General features: G+C 40.4%; 1 protein-coding gene across 1 annotated transcript; it reads left to right on the plus strand.

Moving 5' to 3' along the window:
- The first annotated feature begins 3,390 nt into the window (after positions 1-3,390).
- Positions 3,391-13,608, plus strand: galnt6 (UDP-N-acetyl-alpha-D-galactosamine:polypeptide N-acetylgalactosaminyltransferase 6 (GalNAc-T6)). Its single transcript, XM_077624956.1, has 10 exons — positions 3,391-4,064; positions 5,880-6,052; positions 8,191-8,340; positions 9,155-9,389; positions 9,493-9,610; positions 10,399-10,599; positions 11,962-12,090; positions 12,183-12,284; positions 12,978-13,136; positions 13,220-13,608. The coding sequence occupies exons 1-10, from the start codon at positions 3,610-3,612 to the stop codon at positions 13,331-13,333; spliced, it is 1,836 nt and encodes a 611-aa protein (XP_077481082.1). The 5' UTR covers positions 3,391-3,609; the 3' UTR covers positions 13,334-13,608.
- Positions 13,609-17,060: the final 3,452 nt, after the last annotated feature.

Consider the following 17,060-nt stretch of genomic DNA (forward strand, 5'->3'; position numbering starts at 1 on the left):
TCTGCCAAATTACGAAAAAAAAGTATGACTTATAGTCCGTAAAATACAGTACCTATCAAAGAAGGTGAAACCCTGTAGCACTGTTTGCCTCCGCGGTAAAATCAAAGAACACACTGGTGGTCACAAAACCAAAAGAAGGAAAGGCGCTGGGGGACGTTCGGGCAACGTTGAGCCCATTTTTATAGAGAAAACCCAATGTTGCCCCTTTAAAACAATACGTAAGTTGGATTGTGTTCACAGCTAAGGTTCTGTTTAATGTCACATTAAATTAGATATTAATTGATCCATTGAGTACTACATTTATAGTTTATGATAAGTCAATGAAAGATGCCTATGAATTAAATACCATGCAAATGTGCCTAATGCTGATTAACAAGTCAATTTTATGTTCCTGAACAACTGTGCTGGTGAATAGACACGCAACAGTACCAAAGTTGCGCGCTAGAGGGGAGTGTAAAACATTGAGAAAGAAAGAATTTTTTTCTTGAAAAACATGCAAATGTGATGAATATAGTTCAAATTTATATATAGAAATAGTTCTAGAATTTTCAGTTAGTCTAAACTGCGCTAAACAACAAAAACCAAACAGTGAAGAGGGCGAACAGCAACACGGTTTTCAGGTCTTTTTGCAACGAGCATCCTTCACCTACATCAGTGTTTCCATATATAACTAATATAGCATATACCGTATTTTCACGACTATAAGGCGCGCATAAAAGTCAAAAAAATTCTCCAAAATAGACAGGGCGCCGTATAATCCAGTGCACTTTATATATGGACCAATACTAAAATTGGTATCACGATAAAATAAAATAAATCAGTCGATAGGACAACTACGGAAACCAGCCCCCGACTCTACTATTTTCCCGTAGATAAAGTACTGCGCAGTGACTGCTGGGATATAGAGTTCTTAATACACCCAGTTCTTCAATACAGTTAGTATGATGGCGACCACACTAATTTGGTGCTGGCCGTCATTTCGGCTGTATTTACAAAAGAAATCCTGCCGCTAAATGTTGGCGTCAACAGAGCATTCAAAGCTAGACTGTGAACTATGTCTATATATATTATATATAATAACTCGGAGCTTGCCGTCATTCCCGGAGGCTTAAGAACTACAACCGCGGGACCCAGCGTTTTGGAAGACTCATTTGGGCAATTGTTTAATTCGGACACAGAAAATGAGGACTTTGATGGATTTGTGGGTGAAGATGACGTGAGTAAGTTGTAAAATGTCTAAATAAAGTACAACCGAACTCAGTTTTGCTTCCGTTGCCTTTTTAAAGCGTGTTTTTAGCGTGTGGGTGTTGCGTGCAAGAACTATATTTCCCAGCAGTCACTGCGCACCGGAACCCGGAAATAAGCTGCTTCTGGTAGCCAGCGCTATTGCGTTTCGATGTTCATCCATATATAATATATATGCGTCTAATGAAATGGTGCGTGCTTTGTGTGTCTAAAGTGTGACACTGCGGCGTAAAATACGATGTGCCAAATAGTCGTGAAAATACGGTAGTTTTACTGAAGTCATTGCAACTTGCCCACTACTTGGTCACCGTGCCAGCAGTGCGCTTTATAATACCATGCGCCTTATATATGGATCAATATTGATAAATCATTTTCTGAAATTTCCTTTTGCACAGCTCCATCTTGTTACCACTACTACTACTACAACTACTACACTACTTCTACAACCACATCAAAATTCTAATTATTTTTACTTTTTATGTCTCTATTTACTGAGCTTTTTTTCTCTCTTGTTAACATAAGAGTAGTTGCACAAGTCTTAATGACTATCCATTCATTTTTAACACCACTTATCCTTGCCAGGGTTGTGGGGTGCTGGAGCCTATTCCAGCTGCCTTTGGGTGAAAGGTGGACACAACCTAATCTGGATGCCAGTCAGTAAAAGGCACACAAAGATCTATACTCATTATCACACTGCCGCAAAGTGGGATTCGATCCCACACTGCCTGGACCGGAATCACAATGCTGTCTAAAACTGTGTCTAGAATGTCATTCATTCATCTTCCATACCACCCATCCTCGAAGGGTTTGCGGGGGTTGCTGGAGCCTAACCCAGCTGTCTACAGGCGAAATGCAGACTAGACCCTGGAGTGGTCGCCAGTCAGTCATAAGGAATACAGAGAGAAAAATGACCATCCACAGTCCCAATCATACCACCACCAGCGGGAATTGATCCCGCACCTGCCCACACCGAAGTCAGATGAGTGAACCCCTACACCACATGACAGCTGTGTTTAAAATGTGTCATCGTTTATCTTCAACCTACACAAGGGACTAAAGATGGAAATTAGCCCTCGGCTACAATTTTACATATTTACATATGTTCATTAATAAGTGCTGTCCCTTAATAAATAAATCGAACTCAAACAAAAACTCAAACGGTCTTACTGCGGCGACCCCTGACAGGTTAGGCAAAAAATCAGTAAACATGATATTGTTCACCCCCCCCCCCCCACGCCCCCCCCCCTCGAGAGAAAAATCTGAATCAGTGGAGAATTAATAATCTTTGTTCCTAATAAAATAACTGATTTTATTTGTTTATTTTTCAGTTACAATATGTTGAGCAATGAGGAGCCATTTTGGTTTATTGTCATTTGATCCTTGTCCTCACCATGTGACCAGTGACCTAACAAATGGGGTTGAGAAGCTCTCCAAAAAGCCTGTGTGGTTTTTATAGTTATATTGGTCATGAATTAATGGTTAAACTTAACGTTTGTGCTTTTGCATACCTCAAGTGAGTCCATGTTTGCAGAAAGCCTTCTTACTCATCACTCTCCTATAGCATCTCCTTGTGCTGAATATAGTAATTGAATAAAGCATGGTGACAACATCTGCTTCAAAATGATGCAGGGGTGATCTGTGGGTTGTCTTTAACCATTGACACCATTTCTTGGCCTGTCTCTTCTGGTTCTTAATAATAGTGTGATTTTGGGTGGTATGAAAAGTTTGAGCATGCTGACAATTTCCCAAATTTTCTTTTATAAATCCTCGAGTGTTTGAATCACTAACTTAGTAATTCAATATATAGGATTTATAAATGAAAATTTGGGAAATTGTCTGTGTGCTCAAACTTTTCATACCAATGTACACGTTAAAAGCCCTTCTCAAGTGCTTTCTCAATTAATTTCTGGATAACTTGTTTTATTAATGCAGTAACGACCAGGGTAATTTGTTACTCAAAGCCAATGGGTGGCCCCTTTCAATGACTCGCAGGTAAATAAATGATGGGCAAGCGTAAGACTGAATTTCCGTGTTCACTTTAGACAGTCACCGTTGCAGTGGTTAGATCCTGTTAGTGCAATGCATGAAACGTTATTTTCAGCCATGTGGGGATGACGTACAAGACTTCATACTTCAGCTGTCACTCCACCTGTGGAGTGATTTGAGCAAGGTGGGAGTGATCTCAAGCTGGCTCGACTGCTCTCACGTGTGTCCTGGTGAAAGGTGTGGTGTTACGTGAACCTGCTGCTATGACACATGAAGGGAGTTTGAGTGGTTGAGCCTCGATGAGTCACTTCTAACCGCTTCCTCAAATCACTTTACAAACTCATGTAACCACAGGGTCGTGTCAGCTTCTTCTGAACCATGCGTCTGTTCCCCCGCCGCCGGACATCCATTCTAAAATTGGCCCTTTTCGGGGGGGTCATCTTTGTGGTGGCTATGGTGCTCCTCCAGCTGGATCCTGACACTTCTGCCACCAATGAACAGAGCCGTTGGCCCCAGGTGGCAGGGAAGGAGAAAGTGATGGTCCTGGTCCGAGAAGCCATCAAAAACTTTGGCTTCCAGATCCCGAATCCGAAGGAAACTGAGATTTGCCTCCCTGGTTTTTACAGCCAGGAGGACCTCAAGCCTCATATGGAGAGACCACTTCAAGACCCCAAAGCGCCCGGCGCCTTTGGTGAAGGCTTTGAAAAGAAAGACATGTCTCCCTTGGAGATCAAGGAGAAGGAGGCCGGCATGACCAAACATTGCTTCAACTTGTTCGCGAGCGATCGTATCTCGCTCAGCCGGAACCTCGGCGATGACACTCGTCCTCCAGAGTAAGAGACCTTATCTCATTTTTTCTTCACAACCCTTTTAAAATCTGGACCTTCTTATAAATTACTGTAACGGTCAGCAACTCAGCTACTCAGCATCATACCAGCTGACAGTGGTGCAGTGTCTCTATCGTAAGGTTGACCCAAATTCCCATAAAAAAAATCATCCATCTAAATGCAAATTATATATAGAAACAGTGATTATAACCTCCTGAGACGGTTCAATCCCAGGTATGACCTTCCTGTGTGGAGATTGCATGTTCTCCCCAGGCCTTAGTCGGTTCTCTCCAAGTACTACTCCGGTTTCCTCCTACATTCCAAAATCATGCATGGTAGTCTGATTGGACACTGTAATTTGCATCTAGATATTAATGTGGGGCGGCCCGGGGCTGAGTGGTTAGCGTATCGGCCTCACAGTGGGGTACCTGGGTTCAAATCCAGGTCAGTCCACCTGTGTGGAGTTTGCATGTTCTCCCCGGGCCAGCGTTGTTTTTTTCCGGGTACTCCAGTTTCCTCCCACATTCCAAAGACATGCATGGTAGGCTGATTGGACACTCTGAATTGCCCCTAGGTATGGGTGTGAGTGTGCTTGGTTGTCCGTCTCCTTGTGCCCTGCGATTGGTTGGCCACCGATTCAGGGTGTCCCCCGCCTCTGGCCCGAAGTCAGCTGGCATAATCTCCAGCATACCCCGTGAGCCGTGTGATCATAAGCGGTTCATAAAATGAATAAATGAAAAGTGATTATCATATGGTGTTCTAACATCACGTGAGATCAAAAGTGTTTCTGATAAGACTTAATGTAATGTGGAGCTGTCAAAAATAATCTATTCACATAAAGTAAATGAAGCAACTAGACAACAACTTCGAAAGATTGATGAATTATCTTAAATCCTCTTGTTTCAGCCTCAACATTTTCAAATAAATTCTGAATTTCTTTAGTCTTCAAAGAAAGCAGACTGATGATCTTGGGAAACAAAAAAAAATGCTTTGCTTTGAAAAACAATGATGAATATTTTCCCTATTTTCTGACATGCTATGGATCAACCTTATAACTGAATCATAATCAAGTCATTGAAAATAATCCTGACCAGTTACCTTTTTTATGACGGCATGAACAACTTGCAATTTGGTTTGAACCTAAAGTATAGCCTCGTAAATAGAGACTTTGATTGAAAGCTGAATAGTACAACATATCTCTCTCACTTATGTTATTGTTGAATATTCATATTAGTTAAAAATGTTTGTTTGGTTACAGTTAATCTTTAAATAAGACCATTCATTCATTCGTTTTCAACACTGCTTATCCTGATCAGGGTCACGGGGTGCCAGAGCCTATCCCAGCTGACACGGGGCGAAAGGCAGACTACACTCTAAATTGGTCGGTATTTAGTCAAAGTTCACACACAGACACAGACAACCATTCGCACTCACAAACACTACGCCACTGAAAGGGACTCGATCCCATGTTGCTCTCACAGAAGGCAGGTGAATGAACCACGTCATCATAAGTATGCATCATCGATTCACAATATGTGTTATAGCTGTTGGGAAAGCCTGGTGATAAGTGGTTATCACATTGGCCCCGCAGTTCTGGGGGTGTGGGTTCGACCCCAGAAAACACACTCAATTTAAGCCATGTCAGTGAATGAGTCCATTAGACCCAGATGATACCTTTAATAATAATATAATAAAAAGAAAATGCAATTTATAGGGAGGCTTTGCTGGTCGTTAACTTTTTCCAAATTCCCATTGGAATTGGCAGATCTCGACGTGTTTGGAATTGATTGACTTAATTAGAATGTCCTGCAACATATTCAGGTGTTTGGCCCAGAGGTTTTCCCGATGCCCTCCCCTGCCTGACACCAGCGTGATCATTGTGTTCCACAATGAGGCCTGGTCAACACTGCTCCGGACGGTCTACAGCGTTCTGCACATGTCCCCCGCCGCCCTGCTTAAAGAAATCATCCTTGTGGACGACGCGAGCACTGAAGGTGGGAGAGGGGCCGGCTAGCCAGCCAATGACAACAGTGAACACGTTCAAAGGTTGAAAATTAAATTATAGGCACATACAACAAATTGAGTAGAGAAGAGTGGTCAGCGTGTGAGGCAGAACTGAAAATCTCTCCACCAGTTGATTTGTGTAAAAGCAAAAAAAAATCTGTTATCTTTGCATAAATCAAAGCAGTTCAAATCTCAACCTGATAAAGTGAATGTATGGAATAGTAGATCTTTGGCAGATTTTCTTGCAGCCACTTACAAAAAATTGTATATTTAAGATTTGACAACTCACTTTCTGGGTACTCCCTGCAAGGAACAGCTTTTTATTTTTGGAAAAAATTTAGACCCCTAACTCGTTTGTTTAGTACTTACTGCACCCAGAAATACATTTTCAGTCTTCCTGGCTTCCCTCATTGAATTAATAAGAAAAAAACGAACATCATGATCACTCCTTGCTCTTTATTCATCGGGCACCTGACTCACTGTAAATGCAATTACCTTACACACCCATAATTATTACCACACCTAACAAGGCTCATTGAGATTCCAGTATACAATTCATTTGGCTGGAAAGTTCATATTGATGTACTCTACTAAATACTGACATTGTTTTTGTTTCAAGATGTCACCGTTTTTGTTTGTTTAATTGAATCTTGGTCTAACTTTTGTAGGCACCCAGGAATCCTATTAACGAATTTTACCTGGCAGAAACTATTGTGTAAATGTACTTCTCCAAGGCAGTGGTTAGCAAATAGACCTCAGCCACAGTTCTAGGGTTGTGGGCTCGATCGCAGGTTGGTTCTCCTGTGTGGAGTTTGCATGTTCTGCCCGGGCTTGCGAGGGATTTATCTGGGTATTCCGGTTCCCTCCCACATACCTAAAACATGGAGGGTAGACTGATTGAACACTCTAAAATGTCTGTAGGTATGAGCGTGAATGGTGCCCGTCGTTGGCGTGGGATAGGCTCCAGCACCCCCGCAACCCTTTTTGAGGATAAGCGGTTCAGAAAATGAATGAATGTATTTCTCAAGAACAACTTTGGACTTCTTCCAAAGTCTTTCATTTGATAGAACAGACTTGCAAGAAAATGACATTTCTGGAGAAATTGAATCCTATTAATTTTGTAGAACTTCCTTGAAACTTATTGGCTGCCATTCATAGCACTAGATGTCCAACTCATTTGGAAGAATATTTGTTCAATCGCCTCTCCGCCATCAATGGCATTGACCGAGGAACACAGCCAGAACTCCCAGTTAAAAAATGGATGACTTATCATTGTCAATGGCAGGCAATGAGCTCATTTTGGGTCCCTTCTTCATTGTATTCACAGGTCATTTGCTTTTTGGTCACCTCCTTAAATTTTCATGGCATGCCAGGGTTACTTAATGTAAATTTCCGATCATTTTATATTGCTTTTAAGGGATTTGGGGTCTCTTCCTGTGGATATATGCCATTGCTTTGCAAAGCTTCCCCACAAGCCCAAAAGTCCTAAAAGTGTTTATTTGGGATTCCTGGCTGGCCACTCATGTGGACTATGTCAGCCCACCTCTTTTCCAGCAAAGGGGATCTTCCTAAACAAAAAAAAAGGAGTGGGCCCATCTCATGTCCAATCAAATCTTCAGCATCCTCTTTAGCAGTGTTAACTAACTCTTGAACTCACTCATCTTCTGAGCCACTTATCCTGACGAGGGTCAGGGGGGAGGCGAAGCCTCTCCCACTCTAACTCTGGGCACCCTGAATTGGTCACAGGGCACACGTAGTAGAGTAAAAACCACTCACGCTCAAACTCATACCTAGGGGCCATTTAGGTTATCCAATCAGGCTACTTTGCATATTTTTGGGAGGTGGGGGGAAGCTACAGGACCCGGAGAAAATCAACGCAGCCACGGGAGAACATGCAAACTCCATACAGGAAGGCCGGAAACCACCAGGGATTGAACCCTCAATCTCAGAACTGTGAGATAGACATGCTAACCACTTCCACCACTTCCTATATATTCTTAAACATGAAAAAAATGAATACTAGTTAAAAAGTGAAACCGTGTCCCTTCCTTGAGAGGTGTTCACTGTGTATTTTATATATAGGTATATAATATAATAATATAAAATATGTTCTTTCCCAACCCTACAGTGTACTTGCAGAACCAGCTGGATGAGTATGTCCGTGATCTTAAGATTGTTCGTGTGATGAGACAGCAGGAGAGGAAAGGATTGGTCCCGGCCCGATTGCTAGGCGCCAGCGTCGCACAAGGCCAAGTGCTCACCTTCCTCGATGCGCACTGTAAGAACACACAAACTCAGGCATTCGCTCAGTAGATTCATTTATTAATTTTCCCTACTACTAATCCTCACAAGGGTCGCGTGGGGTGCTGGAGCCTATCCCAGCCCACTATAGGCAACAGGCAGGGGACACTCTGAATTGGTGGCCAACCAATCACAGGGCACAATGAGACAGACATTTCACACTCATACCTAGGGGCAATTTAGAGTGTTCAACCAGCCTAGCATGCATGTTTTCGGTATGTGGGTGGAACCCAGAGTACCTGGAAACTATATATATATATATGTGTGTGTGTGTGTATGTATGTATGTATATATATATATATATATATATATATATATATATATATATATATATATATATATATATATATATATATATATATATATATATATATATATATATATATATGTATATATATATATATATATATTTGTTAAAAGAATATTATTGTTTCCGTACTTTATGGTCTATTTTCCTTTTTTTACTTTGAAGGTGTAAATTACAGTGCGAAAAATGTGCCTTTAATGCTGAGACAAACAAAAGAATGGAGTGATGAATTGAAATTATGTAAAACCATAGGTAGACTGAAATTTATATTTAAAAACTAATTACCAAGGAAATATAGAAGAAATGTAGAATCGAAAAACGATTTTAATAGCACTCCGTGTGTTGTATATTCATTCAAGAATGTCATATGTTTCGTTTTTTCAACCTTTGTGGTCTGGAAATGGATTACCTTTTGCATTTGAGGTGTATGAATGTATACATTCCCCAAAAAGGGGAAAAAAAGAATGATATTGTGTGATTTTAGGTGAATGTTTCCATGGTTGGCTGGAGCCTCTGCTGAGCCGCATAGTGGAAGAACCCACAGCGGTGGTCAGTCCTCACATCAGCTCCATCAGCCTTGACACATTCAAATTCCAAAAGCCTCTGCCCAACCAGCATTATAGCAGCCGAGGAAACTTTGACTGGGGGATGACTTTTGGTTGGGAGGCCATCCCGGCTGACATCTTTAAAAAACGCAACAATGAAACGCATCCTGTCAAGTGAGCACAATTGGCAAATGTAGTCATAGCTCTCCACGCTATATACTCAGAAATCGACTAATTTTGTTTGTTACTATCATTTCATCACTTGTGAACATTTCAGAACTCCCACTTTTGCCGGTGGTCTCTTTTCCATATCAAAAAGCTACTTTGAACATATCGGAACTTATGATGCCGAGATGGAGATTTGGGGTGGCGAGAATGTGGAGATGTCCTTCCGGGTCAGTCATTTGGTTTTTTTCAATGCACCCATTAAGTAAATGAAACATTATACACAAGTGTGCCATTTGCCTTCTAGAAATATTTTTTTAAATATATTTTGCTGTTATTATGTTTTAAGACTTATTTGGTCTAATAAGTAGTCACTTAAATGGCGCTGTTTTATTCATTCATTCAGCCATCTTCCATTCCGCTTATCCTCGCAAGGGTCACAGAGGTGCTGGTGCTTATCCCAGCCAACTCTGAGCAGTCAATTGTATTTTCCTAAAAATAAACAGCATGCATATATGGAATTTGTCCAAAATACAACTGTTTGCAGCCTATATTTGCCTTTTGGCTCACCCAACAAGAGCACCTAGTGCAGGGATGTCCAAACTGTTCCATAAAGGGCCGCAGTGAGTGCGGGTTTCCATTCCAACCCATCAAGAGAACACCTTTTCACTAATCTGGTGTCCTACAAGTGCAATCAGGTGCTTCTTGTTTTCTGCAGATATCTCATTGGTCAAAGTGTCTGTGCTGGATTGTTTGGAACAAAAACTTGCACCCACAGCAGCCCTCGAGGACCAGTTTGGCCACCCCTGACTTAGTGTGAATTTTCTAAAAGGCCTTTTTGTTTTAAATGTTAAAAATTCTAATGTCATCTTGTAGTATCATAATTTTCAAGTTTTATTTTATCACAATGTCTTAACTACATTTCATCTCCTATACAGAATATGTTCTGATTTTGACCAGATGAAGAGTGTTTCGACATGTTGCTTTGAAATCATCATTGTTCGTGTATCATGTCCAGGTGTGGCAGTGCGGTGGTCAGCTAGAAATCCTCCCTTGCTCAGTGGTGGGCCACGTCTTCCGCACCAAGAGTCCACACACCTTCCCTAAAGGCCATGAAGTCATCACTCGTAACCAGGTGCGCCTGGCTGAGGTCTGGCTGGGTGACTACAAGCAATTTTTCTATCACAGAAACAAAAGGGCCGCTGACATTGCCAAAGAGGTGAGCAGTTTTTATAAGAATGAGAAGAGTCATTGATGACAAAGCCTATGTCCGATTATTAATATTATTATTGTTATTATTATTATTAATCCATCCGTGCGGTGCATTCAAGAGCAGGTCTCTGTAAATTATCTATCATCCAGGGCAGGTATGGTAATCGCTAACTGTTTGGTTCAGGCAACTAGATTCATGGTGTTTGTTAGAAAACACAACTTTAAAAACAAACCAAAAAAACATTTAAAACAATAGGCCACTTCTATCACATTTTGGGCCCCTAAAGGGGTCTACACAGCAAATCCATAGTCCATGTCATAGGGTTTCTTTAGATTTAAAAAGACAGAATGCTGCTTTTTCTGATCTACCAGGTACTTTTCCATTGCTAGCTTCAACGCAAACATTGCATCTGTGGTACGCTTCCTTGGCATAAAACAACAGGGAAATTGTAAAATGCATGAAAAAAAACACATTCTTACTTTCTCTGTTGTCAATTTGAGAGTAAATATATTTCTGTTGTATTGTGTTTGGAAATTACGATTGTGGCAACCTGACCGACAGGTATTTTACCATAAGATTGATGTTTCATCCTCTAACAAAGGCCAATTCTCAACCAGAGCCACATCCTGAGAGGCAAATGAAGGAATCCTGTTATGCAGGATGGTATAATTACGAGTAAAATAACATTTACGTTTAAAGGAATTAGGACAAGCGAAACAGCATTCGAGTGCAACTTCTTTGGGTGGGTGCAGAGTCAGAAGCTCATTTGAGTCTCAAACGAAAGGAATATTGCATTATTTAAATACAACATCTGAAAACGTTGTAGATAAAGCCATGAAATTATGAAAGCCACAGTCTCTATTGAAGTGTTTCTTCCAAGACCAATTGGAATGCAGGGCAATGGTTTACCCGCCACGCCTGTTAACATCCACTAAGGCCCAAAAAAGGAGACGTCACACCTAAAAATGCTGAACTGAAATAAGGTTTTGCATTTTTGTTTATGGAGAGTGGATCTTAGTGGACTTAACTTGTCCTCCTTTCTCATTATTTCATGTCACAGTCTCATTCAATTCTCGGCCTTGTGAAGCCATTATGAGCCAAAATATTTTTTTAAATGGGAGTTCTGTGACTATTTTCAGATGCATTTGTGAAAGACTTTTTTTATTCATTGACAGGAAATTGTTTAGAATAGAAAACAGTAAATTTCATACATTTTGAAGTATAGCGGTCATTATCCATTTTATTTAAATAGGAGTGCTGTCACTATTTCCCAGATGCATTCTATGTTTTCCATGAGAAAACTCCTGTTATCAATTGATGTACATTCAAATATTATAACATTTCAATCAAAATCATTTTCTGTTGTAGCACTCATATGGAGACATCTCCAGTCGTCTGGAACTAAGAGACCGACTACAGTGCAAGAACTTCTCATGGTACTTGGACAATGTCTACCCAGAAATGTTTGTTCCGAAGCCGCCAATAAAATTTGGAGCAGTAAGTCAAGCTTGTCTTTATCGCCTACGTGGACATTGCATCGACCCACGTGTTATGCAAAAACCTCTCCCACATTTCATGTTTGCTTTCAGATAAGCAATGGTGGCTCTAAAACGTGCCTGGACGCTGGAGAAAAAAACAATGGAGGGAAACCTGTAATCATGTACAATTGTCACAACATGGGTGGCAACCAGGTAGGGCACTAAGATTGCCATGTGGAGTATATTACCTCCAATTGCATTTGGAAGATATACAACCCAGCGGCTGAGTGGTTAGCGTGTCGGCCTCACAGTTGTGTGGTCCAGGGTTCAAATCTAGGTCGTTCCACCTGCGTGGAGTTTGCATGTTCTCCCAGGGCCTTTGTGAGTTTCCTCTGGGTACTCTGGTTTCCTCCCACATTCCAAAAACATGCATGGTAGGCTGTTAGGACACTCTAAATTGCCCCTAGGTATGGGTGTGAGTGTGCATGGTTGTCCGTCTCCTTGTGCCCTGCGATTGGCTGGCCACCGATTCAGGGTGTCCCCCGCCTGTTGCCTGTAGTTGGCTGGGATAGGCTCCAGCATCCCTCGCAATTGCAGTATGGAAAATGAATGAATTTTATTTGTTTTAGTTTTTTTTAACTCTCTTGTGGCCTCACATAGTTTAAGCAAATGACAACTTTTAGTGGTGTCCATACAAAACAAGTAAGGCAAAATGAATTAGCAACATTGGTACCTTTTATAGGGAATCTTTGAGTCTTATTTCCAGCGGCAACCCCTCCAAATGAAGTGAGTTTGAAACCCCTAATGTAGAAGAAAACATTTTTTGAACAGGTGCCCGCTGGAGTGACCGCTCTGCTTGACATGGTTAAATACACAAAGGAATAATTCTTTGTGGTTCTTTTCCAGTACTTTGAGTATACATCAGACAATGAACTCCGTCATAACATCAACAAGGAGCTGTGCATTGAGGCGAAGCAGAATTCAGATGCAGTGACGATAGAGGTATGCCAGCGAAAGGGAAGGGGCTCTAATGCCTCACCGCAGCAGCAGTGGGTCTTCACACAGGTGCGTTTGGGTATTTACTTGAGGGTGTGGAATTTGGTCAAATCCAAACTGCCAATGCTTTTCTCTCTCTCTCATTTCTTCAGGCGGTGCTTCTGAAGAATCCCAGCAGTGGAAAATGTTTAAAGCTGAAAGGAAACGTTGTTCTATTAGCCAAGTGTGATGTTGTGGACAAATTTCAGCACTGGACCTTCACCTGACATCTCCATTTGGGGGAGATGTTTTGACGCAAAGACTCCTGTGGATCTGCTTGTATTGGACTTCACTGCTTTTGAAGCTAATCCTGGTAGAAGGTTGGGTTCGGATGGCCTGGAAGTCTTCCTCTTCAAAGGCAATATGTCTCACTGAGATTGAATGTGTGGTTTTACTTGAATTTCACGCTTTAGACCTCCTCTGGTGATGGTGCAGCTGGTGGTGGTAATGAGATGGCACTAAATTAAGCAAAAGACTCCATTAAAATCTTAGCCATAGGACATTTACTATCTCCAGACATTTTTTTTTACCTGGGAGCACTGTAGTTCGATCCCCTATCGGTCCTTATTAAGATGATTTTGCATGTTCTCCACGTGTCTGCGTATTTACTTCGGATTCCTCCCACATCCCAAAAACAAGCATGGTTGAATACCATAAATTGCACCCAAGTATGAGTGTAAGCATGTATGGTTGTCCATCTCCTTGTGCCCTGCAATTGGCTGGCCACCAATTAGGGGTGTCCCCTACCTTGTGCCCAAAGTCAGCTGGGATAGGCTCCAGCACCCCCGTAACCCTTGTGAGGATAAGTGGTTTGGAAAATGAATGAATGAATTTGTTTCATTTTGACCCAAAATATAATCTCTACATGAGGACACCAAGTCTTTGTGGGGATAAGTTATTTATTTATTTAAATTACCTAGAATTGTCCTGATGGGATTTAATTGTGGTTTGACAAAACTGAAATTGGTGGTTAACTCGCAGCTATCAAAACGGAGGAAACCTATCAAATAAGAACATTTCATCGTCCGGCTCATTGAAAAGCTACACTAATTTGCGTATCTTCAAATAAACGCAGTCTGTGGTTAATAAATAAATAAATTCCTAGGTTCCTTACAAGTGAACCACTCAAATTTTACAGGTACATTTGTGTTTTTCTATCTTATAATTTTTCTTGCCGATCTTTTGCCTTTTTTTGCCCCAGTAATTATTTTTCTCCCATTTTGTCAACTTGCATAGTATATTATTTGATTAATTCATCCTCTAGACTCCTGTTAAATGCACAATGTAGCTTTTTTGTGCCAACGCATTTACACAATTAAAATACAACTAATAAAGTTTAATTGCTACACTAATGTACATTTTGTAGGTATTTTTGATACATTCATTTGACTAAAATCCTTTAAAATAAAATATAAAAGTGGCTTTTTCAAATGAATATTACTCCATGATTAAAATGTAATTCATCAAGATTAATTGATTACAAATTTAATTATATAACCTCAACTTCTGCCCTTTAATTACCGTTTAATATAAATATTGTGTTTGAAACAGTAAACTACAGCGAGCATTAGCAATAAATATTGGTCCTTAAATGTAGTGGGCAGGGACAATGTGCAGTTATTGGAATTTGTCTCTCTAAAATAGCTCAGCCAGGTCAACATGTTCATAGTTTTTGAAATGTGTCGCTTGATGAGATAACGATAAGCTCCACCTCTTCACTCGTTAGTTAAACAGTTACCTGCCTTCTTCTGTGGCTTAAATCTTTTCTCTTCCTGTTCGGGACGTCACATGGGTTGGAAAACCAGTTCAGTTGGCCGTTGTAGCCAGCAACTCAACTCACTTTGATTTATGTCGCGCTTTAACAACAATCTTTTATGACTTAATTGCACAATAAATGAATGAGAAATGTATAAGATCAAACAATAGAGTTGGCACACTGAAAATTACACAATTAATTTTCACTTTTCACAAAATACATTAAGTCCAATGACAGCGTTAGGTGTTGACTACTACTGTGCTGTCATTTCAAATGGCCTAAGTAATCGCCTGGCTTGCCTGTCAGTTAGCCCCGCCCTTACATGCAACAAGCACTGCACGTAAATATATTAATATAAAACTTTAAATGGTGCCAATATTTTTTTCATCTGAAAGTGTTCATTTTTGTAAAAAAAAATGAAAAAATAAAAATGTAAGGATATTTGTCCACAATGCAGAAATTGTTACATTTTGTAATGCTACACTTGGAATAAAATGTGTTTCACAACATAGTGATTCATTAAAATGGAAAATAATGTTGTCGTCAAGTTCCAGAACACAAGATAGTTATTCTCACAATGAATTTAAACAACGCAAACATTTCCCAACCACTCTGTCTTGTTTTCTTACCTATTACCAAACCTCAATCGCCACAAAGGCAAAGGGCAGGGTCAGGGGTCCTAGTAAATGTTTGTTCAGAAATGATGCTGGGCGAGAAACATTCCTCACAATTGGTTAAGTGACAATGTTGTGGAACCTGATTTGACACAAAGTACAAATCCAACCTGCTTGGCGAGTGCTTTGATGAAGATGCAATCAGAAATAACCAAGAACCCATGTATGTTAATAAAACTAGTTAAATGTATTCACCTGTTACAAGGCTGTGTGTGGAGGGTGTGGTTGGACCCAAGTGAAGGGAAACAGGCAGAGACCAGGGCAGTCGGTAGAATAAAGTGGTCTATATTAACATGAACGGGTTCTCCGAAATATAACCTTGAATATAAAAATTGGTGTGACAAAGTAAACTATAGAACAAACACAAAGCTATGAGGAGGAAATACAGGAGGTTATAGCAAGTTAATGAAGACCCAGTGTTTGAATACACCAAAAGGGGTTGACAAGACAATTAGAAACACCTGGGTTACACGAGGGTAGTAAACAAGAAAGACACAGCTGGTGAAACTAATGGGTAATCCAATGGACAGGTCACACAAGGGAAAACACCCCAAATATCAAAACCCCAACAAAGCTGACCCTTTATACTTTTTAAATTTTTGTATTAATTATTTATGTTTTACTGGGAAAACGCACTTTGTGGAGTAGCACCACCAATTTTGTTATACGCAGCTGTGGGTGATGACAATAAAGGCTTTTGACTTGATTTGATTTGATTTTGAAAACATGTCAAAACCAACACCTAATATAAATGGTGATGATTGGTTCTTTTGTCGAGTCAATGATGATGACAAAGCCTATGTCGGATTATTATTATTGCAAGCCATATTTTGCAGTAATTAAGTGAAATGAAAACATTGAAAAATAAAGATTAGCATTTCCAGCCAATTAAAGAGAAAAATATTGGAGTCGATTTTCCCTTTCTATAGATTTTTTTCAATTCTTTCAAATGAACAAATGCAAAACAAGTTGAGAGAGCGTACCACTCTCTGAGTCTATGGACTCAACAACAAACAATCAAACAGATAGATAATCAATATATAATAATAATAAATAATCAATAAATAAGTAATAGATAAATATGTAGTCAACACAATAAATAGGTAGTAGTCAACATAATATCTAAGTAGTAGGCAAGAGGGATTTGTGAACAGGACAGTATGAGACAGAGTTGGAACAGCAATAAATGAACATGCATAATCTCATCTTATTTTCTGAACCGCTTTATCCTCATTAGGCTCGCGTGGGGTGCTGGAGCGTATCCCATGGGAGAACATGCCAACTCGACTGGATTTGAACCCTGGACCCCAGAGCTGTGAGGCCGACGCGCTAACCACTCCCTCCACTTAGCCGCCCCATGCATAATCGTGTGTTATTAAATTAGAATATATGATCCGAGTTGAAATTAAGTACGTACTACCTACACAGACATCTGTTAATAATTTGCACTGTCTGCTTCTCCTAGTAGGGGGCAGCATCGAGCCATTTTGCTTCTCAGTCTTCTCTACTTTGAGTGCCTGCGGC

The sequence above is a fragment of the Stigmatopora argus genome, chromosome 1, assembly GCF_051989625.1.
Source record: "Stigmatopora argus isolate UIUO_Sarg chromosome 1, RoL_Sarg_1.0, whole genome shotgun sequence".
In the NCBI taxonomy this organism is placed as follows: domain Eukaryota; kingdom Metazoa; phylum Chordata; class Actinopteri; order Syngnathiformes; family Syngnathidae; genus Stigmatopora; species Stigmatopora argus.

What these genes read in the sequence shown, in the direction of transcription:
- galnt6 (XM_077624956.1), top strand. Translation starts at nt 3,610, where the DNA reads ATGCGTCTGTTCCCCCGCCGCCGGACATCCATTCTAAAATTGGCCCTT. An exon ending in CACCTTCCTCGATGCGCACT is followed by an intron (nt 8,341 to 9,154) that starts GTAAGAACACAC and finishes GTGTGATTTTAG; the next exon opens with GTGAATGTTTCCATGGTTGG. An exon ending in ATGTGGAGATGTCCTTCCGG is followed by an intron (nt 9,611 to 10,398) that starts GTCAGTCATTTG and finishes TATCATGTCCAG; the next exon opens with GTGTGGCAGTGCGGTGGTCA.